The sequence below is a fragment of the Leucopleurus acutus genome, assembly GCF_964270905.1.
Source record: "Leucopleurus acutus genome assembly, chromosome: 3".
Taxonomy (NCBI): Eukaryota; Metazoa; Chordata; class Mammalia; order Artiodactyla; family Delphinidae; genus Leucopleurus; species Leucopleurus acutus.
In genome coordinates this window covers 144,198,953-144,214,928 of record NC_139145.1, presented here as the reverse complement: position 1 = coordinate 144,214,928, position 15,976 = coordinate 144,198,953, and the positions used below count along the sequence as shown (strand labels likewise).

General features: G+C 42.1%; 1 protein-coding gene across 1 annotated transcript in view; it reads left to right on the top strand.

The window, feature by feature from the left end:
* Positions 1-12,424, top strand: part of OSMR (oncostatin M receptor) — a 57,401-nt gene extending 44,977 nt beyond the window's left edge. The window contains exons 12-18 of the mRNA XM_082837408.1: positions 1,706-1,885; positions 2,939-3,043; positions 4,516-4,692; positions 5,294-5,461; positions 8,797-8,878; positions 9,843-9,915; positions 10,247-12,424. Coding sequence (XP_082693534.1) covers positions 1,706-1,885; positions 2,939-3,043; positions 4,516-4,692; positions 5,294-5,461; positions 8,797-8,878; positions 9,843-9,915; positions 10,247-10,822 — 1,361 coding nt within the window. The 3' untranslated portion in view covers positions 10,823-12,424. The remainder of the gene's footprint in view (positions 1-1,705; positions 1,886-2,938; positions 3,044-4,515; positions 4,693-5,293; positions 5,462-8,796; positions 8,879-9,842; positions 9,916-10,246) is intronic.
* Positions 12,425-15,976: the final 3,552 nt, after the last annotated feature.

Genomic DNA, 15,976 nt, shown 5'->3' with positions numbered 1-15,976 from the left:
TTCATTCACCCTGGGGGAGCTGACAGATTAAAAAAACACTGCCTCCAATGAGGCTCAGCTCAAACAACTCTGCTAAACACTATTATCTGTTTGGGGTCATCCCTATCTGTGGGTTCCTATCATACCTTCCTTCCCCATGCCCTGCCTTTAGAACCCATTCCTTCACCTTGTGAAGCCCTATCCAGCTTTCCTGATGTGGTCCACATTCTTAAGTCTCCAGAGTGGATAAAGGCACTGATGTGCTCTGAGACAGACCAAGGAGGTTTAGCCAATTCACACTAGAGTGTGAATGACTGAAGAAAAAGAAAATAGATAGATTCCCTTTCTCTTTTCCTCTACCTCCACTCCTCAAAACATATTTGCAATTTTAAAGAAGCAGCTTAGTAAGAGTCATGCTTCTAAGTTTGGGGTGAAATTTTAGTCAGTGTGAATAAGTGAAGTAGAAAATGTCAGTTTTAATATGAAAGAGATTTGTCTCTCTGATGAAGGAAGACAGAGAAGCCATGTGGGTAGGATAGGCACAGGCCTTCTTGGGGAACCTCTCGCCTCATGCCTGGGGCTGCACATTCCTTTCGGTGTTCCCAGCTGGGTGATAATTTGGTGCCCTAGAAAATGTAATAGCATCCTGCTTTCGCATCAATGTTCAGCTCTAATTAGAATTGCCAGATAAATTAAAGATGCCCAGTTAAATATGAATTGCAGAGAAGCAACAAGTACATTTTGAGTGTTAAGTCTGTCCCATGTAACATTTGCCCCACACTGCCTGCCTCTCTGAACAGCTGCTTGCAGGTCCACCCCTTGATCAGAGTCTGCTTTCACTAGAGTGACCACCAGGGACCACTGCCCTCTGAACAGTGGAGTCAGCCTCGGAAATAGGAGAAATTCTCATCCCTCAATATCTAGGCTGACCTGCTTGAAATCAGTAGAAGTGTAGTCCATTGAGACCATATCACCTTTTTTCCAATTGTCAGACCTTAGGAAAACTACCCTGGTGCATAAAATACGTTGAGGTGGTATCCTAGGTCATAAGTAGCGTGCACATCCGTTCATAATCTGGCTTAGTACATACCTGAATTGTTCTTTCCTTTTTTCTCCACACTCACCTCAGTTTCTGCCCCTAAAATCTAGGAGACAGTAGTTAGTTCAGGAGCAGCCAGCATTATGTGGGACAATTAAGCCAAATTATTCATTCATTCAACAGATGATTTTTGAAAGCAGATCAAGTACCAGACACAGTTCTAGGTCGAGGGTCAACAACTTTTTGGGTAAAGGGGCAGAGAGTAAATATTTTAGGCATTATAGGCCAGACAGTCTCCAATCTATATTCTGTATTCTTTGTTTGTTTTTAAAATCTCTTTAAAAATCTTAAAACCAGTCTTAGCTTAAGGGTCATATAAAAACAAGCTTCCAAGGCTGGATTTGTCCTGCTGGCGGTGGTTTGCTGATCCCTGTTTTAGGGGCTGACGTCCCTTTGGGTCTCAGAAGATCAGGACAGGGGGCATCTGAAGGGCAGGTGTGAATATTTGTTTGGAGTGAGAGGCAGGAAAAGATCCCTCCTGCCCTAACCCAAGCCCCGTAGCAATTGCAGAGGTAGGGCTTTTACCTGCTAGATACACTGTACGTTCAAGTTTATTTTCTTCTTTAGATATTTTTGCGAAATGTATGATTAATTAAATCTGAAGCATTGCCCTCTTTGTATGTACAGAAGAGGTTGAAAAAGGAAGAGTTAACGGCACAGAGGATGGATTTTCTGTGTCTTGGAAACCCCAATCCGGAGATGCCACAGGCTATGTTGTGGAGTGGTGTGATGGTCCCCAGGACCTGCCCTGTGTTCTCCAGTGGAAAAACCTAGGCCCCAATACCACAAGCACAGTCATTAGCTCGGGTAAGAAGAACCTTCTGTATTACCATGCTGCTCCATTCACCTGGCAGCAACTTCAACAGGTTTCTGGATCATCTCAGATACTTTGTGCTCAACTGATAACTACAAATCCAGCGTGGGTCTTGGAGTTCAAATTTTGCAGTGATGTGGTCTAAGGTTTGACCTTTATATCTACTTTTACAGAGACTACCTGGACCAAAGGCTGGAATAGGTGTTCATGAGTTTCATGGATTTGTTCAGCAGTGAGTCAGCAGTCTCAAATGAATGGCAGAGGGACATTGTAACAGTTGTCCCGAGAGCTTTTACAAAAGCAATGAAGTGTGTGGATTTGGGAAACATAGGAGTAGAGCTGATGGGAGTCGATTATCAACATCAGTTTCAATGGAACATATAGAACTTGGTCTCTTTCCTCCCACACTGGATTTGTCATTTCGAGATTACTAGTGTAGCAGTTCAAGGAGCCTAGGTTTGTGGCTTGATTAGGGGTGGGGGGTGGGGGTGGGGTGGGGTGTTGGTGGCGCCATCTGCTGGGCTCAAGATAAAGATGTGGGAATTGTCCAGGTCCAGAGGGTGATTGACGAGACTCCAGGAGGGCATTCAGTGGCTGGTGGGGAGTGAGGAGGGGAGTCTTCCCTTGGCTTGAGCAGTGTCAGTGGCATGGTGTGAGGGGAAAGTGAGGTACTGGAAGCAAATCTTCCAGATGCTTGCCCTTCATGGGCAGAGAGAAGGCCAGTCGCTGGCAGGGGATTTGGAGTCAAAGGAGAGTTTTACATGGTTTTCTGTGTCTGGTTGAATTCTGCGCCCAGTTGCATGCACGTGGATAAGGGCATGTTTGCGAGCTCTTTATCAAGAGGATGATGTAGAGGACAGTCCCAGACTTCGTTGGAAATGCTGGAGGATTCAGGGGAAGGAGGGAAGATGGTGGCGATGAAGGGCAGAAACCCCGAGGAGGAAATTCTTAAGGGGACACAAATTCATTTTTCATTCTTCTTCTTTTCAGAAGTAAAGAGAATGGCATCCTGTGTTATTGAAAATCTGTTGACTTTTCTTCTCTAGGTGCTTTTAGACCAGGGGTTCGATACAACTTCAGAATTTACGGAATTTCTACCAAAAGGATGGCTCATTTATTAGAGAAAAAAGCAGGATACTTGGAGGAACTGGGTAAGTTTAAAGCATTTAATGTGTCCATTGTTCAGAACAATCCAGAAACTCTTCACTTTGGGTTTAGGAAGATTACAGCACCTTTCCTAATTTTCACTGTCCCGTTTATTCTGGCAATGGGGTTTTTTAAAAAGTTATTTTTTAATCATACAAATAGAAAACATTTTCATTAAAGACAATTTATAAGATGTTATGCAAAAGAAGACAAAATGATTGCTAATTTTACCACCCAAGGGCAAATACCCAGAGTTAATATTTTATGTGTATCCTTTCTCAGTACAGATATACACTTTTAAATAAAAATGGGATCTTTTTTTATTACTACGCTATGCCGTTTTGTAAAGTGCCTTTTGACTCATGTCACTAAGTAATCTTTAACTATCATTTTTTAGTACTGCAAAGTGCCTCATGGTTTGCATATGTCAAATCACCTGTCGTTGGACTTTTAGGATGATTACAAAGATACTTCTCTATTAAAAACTATAAAATTCACCTTCAGTTATGTTGCAGTCTCAAATACTCAATCTCTCTCTTCTTTCTTGGCCAAATCTCTTATGCCCTATCTGACTCACCATCATTTTAGCTGAATCTTTGTCCATCGCTCTGATAATGGTTTTTCAACAACGCCCCGGAAGTAGAATACTCGAGCCAAAAGGTTTGAACTTCTTAAATACAATTTTATAATTTTTAAGACTTTTGGTAGGTGTTGTGAAATCGCTGCCCCCCCAGAAATGGTACCATGATCCCACCAGCAGTGTGGGGGAGTTCTGATCCTCCCATGTGGTTGCTAATTCACCTTCTCGGCATCCAGGGTCTCACACCCACTGGAAGCTGGGCAGCTGTGTCCTTGACTGCCTCTCAGCAATCAGACCAGCTCTTGGGGTTCTCCGTTGGGTGGGAGCTGCCCCAGACAGGCAGGAAGGGTGTGTTGTGTGTTTTGGCGGACATAGGCCAGGTGTGCACCAGCGTATGTGCTGAAACAGGCTCTCAGGGAAGCCTCAGAATAAACGCTTTCCGATTCTCCCTGTGACACCTGGACAATTGTGCACTGCTACCACTTGGGAACTAGAGTTCTTCAAAGTTGCCCATACCTCTTCAAACATAACCCTTCCTCCTCCTCCCTTCCTCCCTACTTCAGTTCATCCTCCCAAACACTGTTGAGAATTCAGACTCAGAATGAAGTCTAGGAAAGCCTTTCTTTTTTGCTGTGTGACCTTGCCAAGTTACTGAGTCTCTCTGGGCATCCATTTCTACACCTGAGAGATGTAAGGCTTGAACAAGATGATTGCTCAACTCCTTCCCAGCTCTCACGAGCTAAGTCAGGGCGTACATCCTCTAGAGAAAAAGATGAGACTCCTTCACTTGGCACACGGGCCTACAGAATGGGCCGTGGTTCTGCTTTCAGTTTACACCAGTGCACTGAGACTCTTTCCAAATCGTAAATTTTACATTATGCCAACTTCCTTTCCTAGCTCCTTCAGACAACCCTCAAGTGGTCATGAGTAAGTTGACCTCCCACTCCTTCACTCTGAGTTGGAAGGATTATTCCACTGAATCCCAACCTGGCTTTATACAAGGATACCATGTCTACCTGAAACCCAAGGCGGGGGAGCAGTGCCACCCGGCATTTGAAAAGACAGTTCTTCCAGGTGACTTTTTTTTTTTTTTTTTTTGTCTGTTTACCGTTTCAAAGTCTCATTATTTGAAATCATTGGAAAGGCTGCTGGCCGTCTCTGACTGTGGCCAGGCTGAATTCTGTGCTCACGTGCTTAAACAAATTAGTAGGGTGGACAAGACCATGGGGGCCAGGATTTTAACTTACTTAAAAACAATGTGGCCCAGTACTTTTAGAAGCACCTGAAATACCCTCAGCTCCTTAAGAAAACCTACCACTTAGGAAACATTCTTGCTAACCTCATTTTTTCTTTGACTTCATTAAAGTTTATTAAAATGTCTATCTAAGAAGCACTGGCAGGCTCTTACTCTCTCTCTGGCAGGTCTGAGTGCTTCCCCTGGATCAGGAACATCCCTTGTTTAGTTGGGGTGCTTGCTTTGCTTGCCGTCTCCCGAATATTTTTCCAGTGTCCCCAGTGTGATGAAATTATGATTTCATTTTTGCTTGGTTTAGAAACGTTGGCAGTGCCAAGTCAAGAAGAGTATTAGTGCCCCACTGTCTCACAAGATCTTTATCACGCTCTTAATAGTTTTTTCTTCTTGAAAAAAAAAAATTTTTTTTTTTTAACCTCACAGAGGATTCAGTATGTTGCAAATACACAATTGACAACCCGGGACAAAAGACATTTGTTGTGGAAAATCTACAGCCGGAATCCGTCTATGAGTTTTTCGTCACTCCTTACACAAGTGTTGGCGAGGGTCCCCTGGATGCCTTCACAAAGGTCACAACTCCGGATGAACACTGTGAGTTTCTCCAAATCAAAACTCTTAGCAGTTCTTGGGAAACTGACAGATGACACACACCATGGGCATGGGTTTTGTCTAGATTGGGAATTTTTAAACCTTTCTTCTCTTTCTGTGTCTCTTTCTTTCTCTAGATGAAACTCACCAAAAAAAAAAAAAAAAAAAAAAGGAAATGTTACGCAGAATCCCACTACATAAAATAGATAAGAGTGAAGCTAATCCAACTGATCTATAACCTGGAATCTTCCTCTTGCCTCTCTCTGGCCCCTGAGGCACTTCTCTGGAACTCAGTCCCAGAACAGTTTGAAAATCACTGATGGCGTATTTTAGTGTTGACTTGGGAAGAGCCTTGTGAGTTCTGTCTGCAAGAGGGGTGGGGATGTTCTTCTCAGCAGAACTGCTCTCTGCAGCCAGACTTCTGGCTGGTTTCTCTCAGTGGCAAATTACTGGCTTCTTGACCTTGCGTCTCCGGGGGTACTAGAACGTACGGTGGGGCAAGCAGTGTTGGTTCACGAACCCGGTGTTTGCAGATTTGATGGGGAAAGGGTGAGATAAAGAGAGCCATCCTTTCAAAATGCATTTGTCTTGAAAGATGGAGAAAGAAGAGGAAGGGAGAAGAATGGCAGCTTACTGGTAAATAAGATTCTGCTGGTAAATCCTGCCCTCCAACAAAGAGGAAGGTGGTGGGAGAAAACAGATACTGACAGAGGAAAGCGGGGAAAGTAGGTAGCAGATAGGCATCATAGGAGGTCCACGCTGGAAAGGACCTCTCAAGATACGCCTCCTTAACACACCATTGTAAAGCAATTATACCCCAATAAAGATGTTAAAGAAAAAAAAAAAAAGATACGCCTCCATGAAAAACAAATAGGCTAAAATATCTGCCTGAGTTGCCAAGTAGCGTAAGGTGGGGCTCTGGGGATGGGGTGGGCTCGTCAGGTAGAACCACTGGACCTGGCTGCCTGACTGGTGATGAGGATGCCCACGACCACAGTGGCAGGTTGGGGCTGAAACATGGCCCCAGGTCTCTAAGCCAAAGGCCAGAACTCTCGTAGTCAGGTTAAGATTTCAGTCAACAACTCACATTACTTGAGCATGCTTGCCATTCTAGAGTTAATTTTAAATTTATTCTCAGGCTGTTTTTCTTCCAGCTTCAGTATTTACTTGGCTGGTAGAGGTGTGTGTATGAGTATGTGTAAGACACACACACATATAATACATATGATTATCTTTATCTCAAGTATATTTTCTAGATTTCATTTATCTCCCTTACTCATGAGAAACCTCCTTAGCCTTGGCTGTGACTCGATTATATTGATTATTATGAAAAAGTAAACTAAGTTGCTGCATAATTGCAGCAGTGAGAATGATAGTCCACAGTTAGAAAAATAGTATGGAGGACTCACAAATGCAATGGTGAGTGACAGAAGCCGGGCCCCGCTCTTGCTGCACAATTCCACACAGAGTATAGACAGAGGCAAATGCTGTTTATGTGGTTGAAAGGCAGGCTAGTGGTTACCGTGGGAGGGGAAGATGCCTGGATGGGGACACTGGGGGACTCTCGGGGGAGCTGGTAACGTTCTTTTTCTTGATCTGGGTACTGGTTACGTGGGTACATTCAGTTTGTGAAAACTCATTGAGCTGTACACTTAGGAGCACTTTTCTGTATGCACATATTATACTTCAACAAAAAGTTTAGCAAAGCCTGTCTGAAGTTTGGAAACTACTATGGGTAGCTCCCCAGGCTTCTTCTCAGATACATTACAAATTCGTAATTTAACCAAATTTTAAAACCAATTGTAGTCATCAAAAGTACTGTTCTTGAGAGCAAGGTGTTCTTTTTTTTTTTTTTAAACATATGTGTACTGATTTATTTTTATTTATTTATTTTTGGCTGTGTTAGGTCTTTGTTGCAGCATGCAGGCTTTCTCTAGTTGTGGTGAGCAGGGGCCACTCTTCGCTGCGGTGTGCGGGCTTCTCATTGCAGTAGCTTCTCTCGTTGTGGAGCACAGGCTGTAGGTGCACAGGCTTCAGTAGTTGTGGCACGTGGGCTCAGTAGTTGTGGCACAGGGCTCTAGCGTGCAGGCTCAGTAGCTGTGGTGCACGGGCTTAGTTGCTCTGTGGCATGTGGGATCTTCCCAGACTCGAATCCGTGTCCCCTGCACTGGCAGGTGGATTCTTAACCACCGCGCCACCAGGGAAGTCCAAGAGCACGGTGTTCTTTAGTGGTGTCAGGAGGAGTTTCTTTCGCCTTACCTGGTGTCAGGGATAATTTTAGGCCAGTTGTCGAGGTGCTTTCTCTGCCACCCTCTTACCTTCCCATGTCCTTTTCTCCAGAGCCCTGTGCTTCCTCAGAGCACTGGGTTGGGCCTGCCCTCCCTGACAAAACTCCAGTGTTATCCACCAGCATCACAAGTCAGGCCCCATTCCTGCAGGACAGCTGTGGAGGGGGATGAGGAGGGCAGGGAGGCAAAGGGATTGAACAGGAATATATGTACATGTGAATGACTGTCAGCCTCCAAACCCCTTCGTGCGATTTGCTTTTATAAAAGAGGATGTTTACCAACCCAGCTGAGCTATTCTTTGGCAGATCTGCAAGCAGTGAGACCAGGAAGATGGGCATTTATGAAAATGAAGTACAGGTTGACATATCTGAGAAATAAAAATAGAATAATTATCCCGGGTGATGACTTAGGTAATTTTCTCAGAGCCTAACTAGAAGGGGTGCATTCGTCAATTTTTGACGTGTAATAAAATACCTCAAAATCTCAATGGCATACAAAAATAAATCTCTCTTTCCATGCTCCTGGCTTGGCTGATGTAGGCTGGGCCAGGTGGGACTCCAAGCTTCGGGCAGGTTTGTTCCATGTAGGTTCACCCTGAGGCTTAGGCTGAAGGGACAGTGGCTCTGAGGGACCAACTCTTCTCAGAGTCGGTCACAGGAACACAAGAGAGCAAGACAACTACAAGCACACTGAACGCAGCTACCAACCAGCATGACCACTACTCACCTCCCATTGGCCAAACCAACTCACGTGGCTGAGCCCACAAGTCAAGTGTGTGGAGTGTAATTCTCATACAGGGAGGGAGTAAAGAATGGGGAGTAATGACCCAGTCTGTCAGGAGAGGTGTGGGTTTGAGTCACAAGTGTTGAGGGCAAATGGTTCCCTGTGTTGGCTGGTTGGTCTCACTGCCCTGTCCCCCAGCAGTCAGACAGAACTCATATTGAACCTTGCACAAATGGAGTTTTGAGGAATAAAAGACATGTAAAACTATTTTTATTCCTTTGAGGGAAAAGCAGTCATTAAAAATATCCCTTTCTTTTTCCTCTCCAGCCCATACACTGATACACATCACCCTGCCCATGATTTTCTGCGTTTTGATCGTCATGATAATTTGCTACTTAAAAAGTCAGTGGTAAGTGTGCGGGGAAGGTTTTTATCCAAGAAGGAGTCAAAGAAAAATCTAGAAAGGAGATAGAAGTCACACCTGATAATATGAGGAAAAGTGCCGAAAAGGAAAGAACAAAGGAGGATTTGGTGGAAATAGGATGTTTTAAACAATCTTGTTTATCAACAGATAAGCAGTAAATCAATACATAAGGAAACTAGACTTCCCTGGTGGCGCAGTGGTTAAGAATCTGCCTGCCAATGCAGGGGACATGGGTTCGAGCCCTGGTCCGGGAAGATCCCACATGCCGCGGAGCAACTAAACCCACGCGCCACAACTACTGAGCCTGTGCTCTAGAGCCCGTGAGCCACAACTACTGAGCCTGCGTGCCACAACTACTGAAGCCTGCGCACCCTAGAGCCCATGTGCCGCAACTACTGAGCCTGTGCTCTAGAGCCCATGTGCCGCAACTACTGAAGCCCTTGCGCTCTAGGGCCCATGTGCCACAACTACTGAGCCTGCGTGCCGCAACTACTGAAGCCTGCGCACCTAGAGCTCGTGCTCTGCAACAAGAGATGCCACTACAGTAAGAAGCCCACGCGCCTCAACTAGAGATAGCCCGCGCACAGCAACAAAGACCCAACGCAGCCAAAAATAATAATAAGGAAACCAACTATTTTAAAATGTTGCCAAATTTGTTCGTAGCAATAGCTTTTATATTTCACTTACCATGTACTCGGAAGTGTTCTAAGGGCTTTACATATAACAATTCATTTAATGCTTCCAACACTACCATCACCACCGTAATGATTTCCATTGAAACAGTAAGGAAATTAAAGCATAGAAGGGTTAAAAAGCTTGCTTAAGGTTACAGTGTTAATGAGTGATTGATAAAGCACGGATTAGAACCCAGGAATCTGACTCCAGCGTTCTCACTCTTAACCATTCCGCTATATTGCAAAATTCAGTCTAATTTTCACTGTTTTTCTAGGCTGAAGGAGAAGTGTTATCCTGATAGTCCAAACCCTTACAAGAGCAGTGTCCTGTCATTAATAAAATCCAAGGTAAATGCTGGGAAATTGTATGGATACTCATATGCTTGTTAAAGACCAACCCAGGGCTGGGGCTATAATAATCATACACTCCTAGACCTTCTCAGGAAGATGTCACAAAGCAAAAGCCTCTTCGGCTCCCATAGCCACGAAAGGGTTGAACACAACTCTGATTTCTTCTGTCGGGATATCTTTTGGTTTTCAACATCACCTCCAGTTAACTTGTGACCAGGATAAAACAACAAAAAATAATTGAAGCTCTAAGTGCGTTTCACATACTTTATATACTGTGATACACACACACACACACATTATCTTTGCACCTTTTTTGTTTCTGTTCCAGGAGAATCCTCATCTAACAATAATGTATGTCAACGACTGTGTTCCAGATGCTATTGAAGTTATAAACAAGCCCGAAGGGAGTAAGATACAGTTCTTAGGCACTAGGAAGTCACTCACAGAAACTGAATTTACTAAGCCTGCCTACCTTTACCTCCTTCCGACGGAGAAGAACTACTCTGGCCCTGGACCTTGCATCTGTTTTGAGAACTTCACCTATAATCAGGCAGCTTCTGACTTTGCTTCTTGTGGACATTTCCCAGTAACCCCTCAAGCCCCACCACATCAGCTGGGACCACTGACTTCACCTGAAAATTTACTAAAGGCACTGGAACAAAACTACATGAATTCCCTGGGAGAAATCCCAGCCGGAGAAGCTAATTTGAATTATGTGTCCCAGTTGGCTTCACCCACCTCTGGAGACAAGGACAGCCTGCCAACAAATCCACCAGAGCCAGCACTCTGTTCAGAGTATAAAATGCAAATGGCCATACCCCTGGGTCTTGCCTCCGCTCCCCCAAGTGAGAACAGCAGCCTCTCCTCCACTACCCTTTTAGGTCAAGGGGAACACTGCCCCTAAGCAGTGTACCCATTTCGTATCCTTACGCTACACAGACCCTAGGAGAAGCATAGCCGGCACCATTCCATCACCAGATACCTCAGGGCTTAATCCCAGTGAGCTATCATCACCATGGTCAGGTCTGATTTATATAATCTTGCTAGGTTTTGAAGGTCAGAAGCTATGAAACTTAACATTCATCCTTGGAGCAGGCTCACTGTAGAAATGGCAGGATCATGGGAACAGGCTTACCTTGCTGCTGCGTGTTCCACGTTCACCTCTGTAACAGCAGACTTGGCACTTGACATAGGGATAGACCCCATCCACTCAGTACTGGACAGGTCCTTGAAGTTCAGTTTTTAGTAAGAAAGTATTTCCATTAAGTTTTACCCCACATTTAATATCTCAAGAGTAAAGGAACTAGATTTCAGGCTTTAATAAAGGCTACAGAAGATTCATTACTGGAGCATAAATTGTCAATGTTAATTTATTCTGGGTGTGTTTAACGAAGTCACAGATATTTGAGACCAAAACAGATTTTAGACTTGCCTTGAAGTGATGATAATTTGTAGTTCATTGATGTAGTAAAATGAACTCTTCCTATTAGACCTTATCTAGTAGGTAAGACATGCGAATGAATCGATGAGATCCCCACAATTGTCCTGTTTAGTTTACCACGGTTAAAGAGTGGGACTGGCATGGAACCCCTGCCTCAGTGTCAAGATTATAGCACTCCTACTTAGTAGGCATGTCTTCTACCAGAACTTTTGATGACTACCTCAGAACAGATAAAAGGATAATGTCATTAATTCCATTCACATTTATGGTTCCTCTTTTTTTCAAGAACTCTGGTATATAAATGACCTGTTTTCAGTAAGCATCTTTTGGACTCTGCAGTAGGCTGTCTGGGTCAAGATAATGCCTTCACTGTCTCCTTATATTCCTGTTATGCTAACATAATAAAGTGAAACCTCGTTGTTGAACATCATTTAGCTATAACTGCAAAAGGCTAAATGGAGCGGGAACTCCTGTAGTGGCTCAGCAGCAGCTTTGTCTCTTTGAACCAATATACGCAAAGCACATACCTGGTACATAGTAGGTGTTCAATCGTGCTAGAGTTCTTTTCACTTCTTTCTGCCCGACAACCCTTAATGTTTACTTATCACACTTCTAAACAAGCATAATTAGGGGCTCCTTTTTCTTTGTTGCGGTGGACATGACGCTGCTTGTGCTTCTGGTACCGAATGCCCTGCGCTGTGCCATTCCACACTATGAAGAATGAGAGAGAAGGAGCCACAGCTGAAAGGAAGATGGCTGTCAACTGACCTAAATATACACAAACCCGGACTTCTGTTCAGGCTTTTCAACTTTTTCCTTCTATATAACTAAGCCTTTGGCTGAATAATGGGCTATGTACACCTAACATAGTACAAACAAGTATCTTGATTGAGTTCTGAGAAGACTCTGGGGCCGGTATTGTTATCATTTAGCCTCTTTGAGTTTGTCATGATGCAATTATAAAAGTACATAGAAACATCAATGACAGTGATGATTGATTTGTAAATAGTATATTTCATAAAGATTTTCTTTAAAAAAAATAATCCACAAAGCCTTGAAGGCATTTTTGTTGCAATAAGCTTTAATTAAAATATTTCACCATTGCATTATTTTGTTTTCTCTACCTCAATGAAATGAAAACCTTAACAATTATTATAGCCGATAAATAAGCTTACTAGAAATGTAAATTCCTGGGTACCAGTCCAAATATCATAACCAGAATCTCTGTGGTCCAAGGCCTGGAATCCATATATTTCATAAGTTCCTAGGCATTCAGATGCACACTCGACTTTGAGAATCATTGGTCTAAGTCAAATGAAGATGTCTTTCTGAAATATAACGACATACCAATAGGAAATGCTGGGCTATATAACTTTGTCCTTACAGTATCACTATGACTATAGTTTGGCTGTAAACATTCTTCTCCCATCTTCGTAAATAACCAAATAACTTAGTATATGCCATTTAACAGCATCATTTTAAGAAGTGTTATTCAGAAACTTTGAAATTTGTATTCATGTGTCAGAATTATTACGATTAAAAAAAAAAACAACTCATGGAGAATTTCAAATATATACAAACGGAGAAGAGTTTAACAAACCCTTATGTATTGTCATCAATCCGAACAGCCACTAAACCATGTTTATTTTAGTCCATCTGTACTCTTATTCAGTCTCCCTCCTGATATGATTTTGAAGCAAATCATTTCATCTGTAAATATTTGTTTCTCTAAATAGGCTTTACTTTTTCTAATATAGCCATAATATCTTTTAAAAGATCATACCTATCAAAAAATCAAACAAGCCAATCAAAAAATGGGTAGAAGATCTAAATAGACATTTCTTCAAAGACATACAGATGGCCAAAAAGCACATGAAAAGATGCTCAGCATTGCTAATTATCAGAGAAATGCAAATCAAAACTACAATGAGGTATCACCTCACACAGGTCAGAATGGCCATCATCAAAAAGTCTGCAAACAATAAATGCTGGAGAGGGTGTGGAGAAAAGGGAACCCTCCTACACTATTGGTGGGAGTGTATATTGGTACAACGACTATGGAGAACAGAATGGAGCTTCCTTAAAAAGCTATAAATAGAACTACCATATGACCCAGCAATCCCACTACTGGACATATAGCCTGAGAAAACCATAATTCAAAAAGATACATGCACCCCCCAATGTTCATTGCAGCACTGTTTACAATAGCCAAGACATGGAAGCAACCTAAATGTCCATCAACAAAGGAATGGATAAAGAAGATGTAGTACATATATACAATGGACCGCTAGCCATAAAAAAGAACGAAATAATGCCATTTGCAGCAACATGGATGGACCTAGAGGTTATCATACTAAGTGAAGTAAGTCAGAGAAGGACAAACATGGTATCACTTATATGTGGAATCTAAAAAAAGCTGATACAAATGAATTTATTTACAAAACAGAAACAGACTCACAGACTTCAAAAACAAACTTATGGTTACCAAAGGGGAAAGGTGGGGGGGTGGGAGAGATAAATTAGAAGGTTGGGATTAACATATACACAATACTATATATAAAATAATCAACAAGGACCTACTGTATAGCACAGAGAACTCTATACTCAATATTCTGTAATAACCTACATGGGAAAAGAATCTAAAACAGAATGGATATATGTATACATATAACTGAATCACTTTGCTGTACATGTGAAACTAACACAACATTGTAAATCAACTATACTCCAATATAAAATAAAAAATTAAAAGAATTAAAATTAAAAAAAAAATCACATCTAAAACCTAGTTAGTAATATTCCTTAGCAATATCAGGATATTTTGATGGTGGGAAAAACTGGCAAATAATGACCCACAAATAATGCCTCGGCCTGGTGACTGGTCCTCAGCTGCAGGTAGATAGGCTGGGAGCAGGGACCTAGTCACATAGCAGAGCTATGGACCTGCTGAAAGTGCCTGCTGACATTCCAACACCTGACTCATACTAATTCTAGTGAAACTAATTCTCCACTAGAATATGATTACGAAAATCAAGTTGAATTAGACAACATCAAATATTTCTTCTAAGAGCTCTGTGGAAAGATTAGCTGACTTTCATCTCAAAAAAATTACAAAACATACTAAACATTTTGCATAAAGTAGGACTTTGAAAATCTTTGAAGAGGTACTTCCCTGGTGGTCCAGTGGTTAAGACTCTGCAATTCTACTGCAGGGGGTGCGGGTTCAATCTCTGGTCGGGGAACTAGGATCCAGAATGCCAAAAGGTGCGGCCAAAAAGAAAAAAATTAAAACCTTCGAAGAGATACAACAGACGATTAAAAGCCTTCAAAATTAGCAGTTAAAATAATACTTACAATGACTAAATACATTAAATTTAAAGGACTAAGCAAATGTAGTTGTCTTTGTCCTCTAAGCATTAAAGAAACAAAGTTTTAGTACATTTTGGGTTTTTTTGAAATCAATACAAAATTAGTTGCTATGGTTTGAATGATGCCCCCCCCCCAAATTCCTATGTTGAAATCCTAACACCCAAAGATGATGGTGTTAGTAGATGGGGCCTTTGGGAGGTGATTAGGTCAGGAGGCTAGAGCTCTCATGAATGGGATTAATGCTCTTATAAGAGACGCTACAGTTTCCTAGTCCCTTCTGCCGTGTCAGGACACAAGACACAAGAAGTCTGGGACCTGAAAGAGGGCCCTCACCCAAACATGTTCACACTCTGATTTCAGACTTTCAGCCAACAGAAGTTTGAGAAATAAATTTGTTGTTTATAAACTGCCCAGTCTGTGGTATTTTGTTACAGCAGCCTGAATGGACTAGGACAGTACTTTTTTAAAATTTTTTTAAACTTTTTATTTTGTATTGGAGGATAGCCAATTAACAATGTTGTGATAGTTTCAGGTGCACAGCATAGCAACTCAGCCATACCTATACATGTATACATTCTCCCCCAAACTTCCCTCCCATCCAGGCTGCCAGGTTGCCACTGAACAGAGTTCCCTGTGCTATACAGTAGGTCCCTGTTGGTTATTTTAAATATAGCAGTGTGTACATGTCGATCCCAAACTTCCTAACTATCCCTCCTTCCACACCCTTCCCCCCTGGTAACCATAAGTTAGTCCTCTAAGTCTGTGAGTCTGTTTCTGTTTTGTAAATAAGTTCATTTGTATCGTTTCTTTTTAGATTCCACACATAAGGGATATCATAGGATATTTTTCTTTCTCTAGGACAGTACTTTATATACCAAAGAGTTTAAAAAAATGAAACAAACTGTCTGAAGTTCAGCTATATCATCACAGTTTTCAGAGGTGATGATGATTAAGTGTGCTTTTAGTTTATTTGGGGGCCAACTACGTTTTTGTTGAAAAACAATAGTAGAAGGCAATATGAAAATGATACACATGTGCTTAAAAACCAAACTATCCAAAACAAATCTATTTCTGAATACATTTTACCACATTTAATCAACTGTAACAGACCCTAGCTTTGACATTGAATTTTATTCTCCAGGCTTGTAATTCCCCTTGTGGTATTTTCTTTTGCCACTAGGTGGCTGTAGGTTAGCTTACCTGATCCAGGCCAGTTTCTGTGAGAAATCAAATAGCTTATACAGAAAA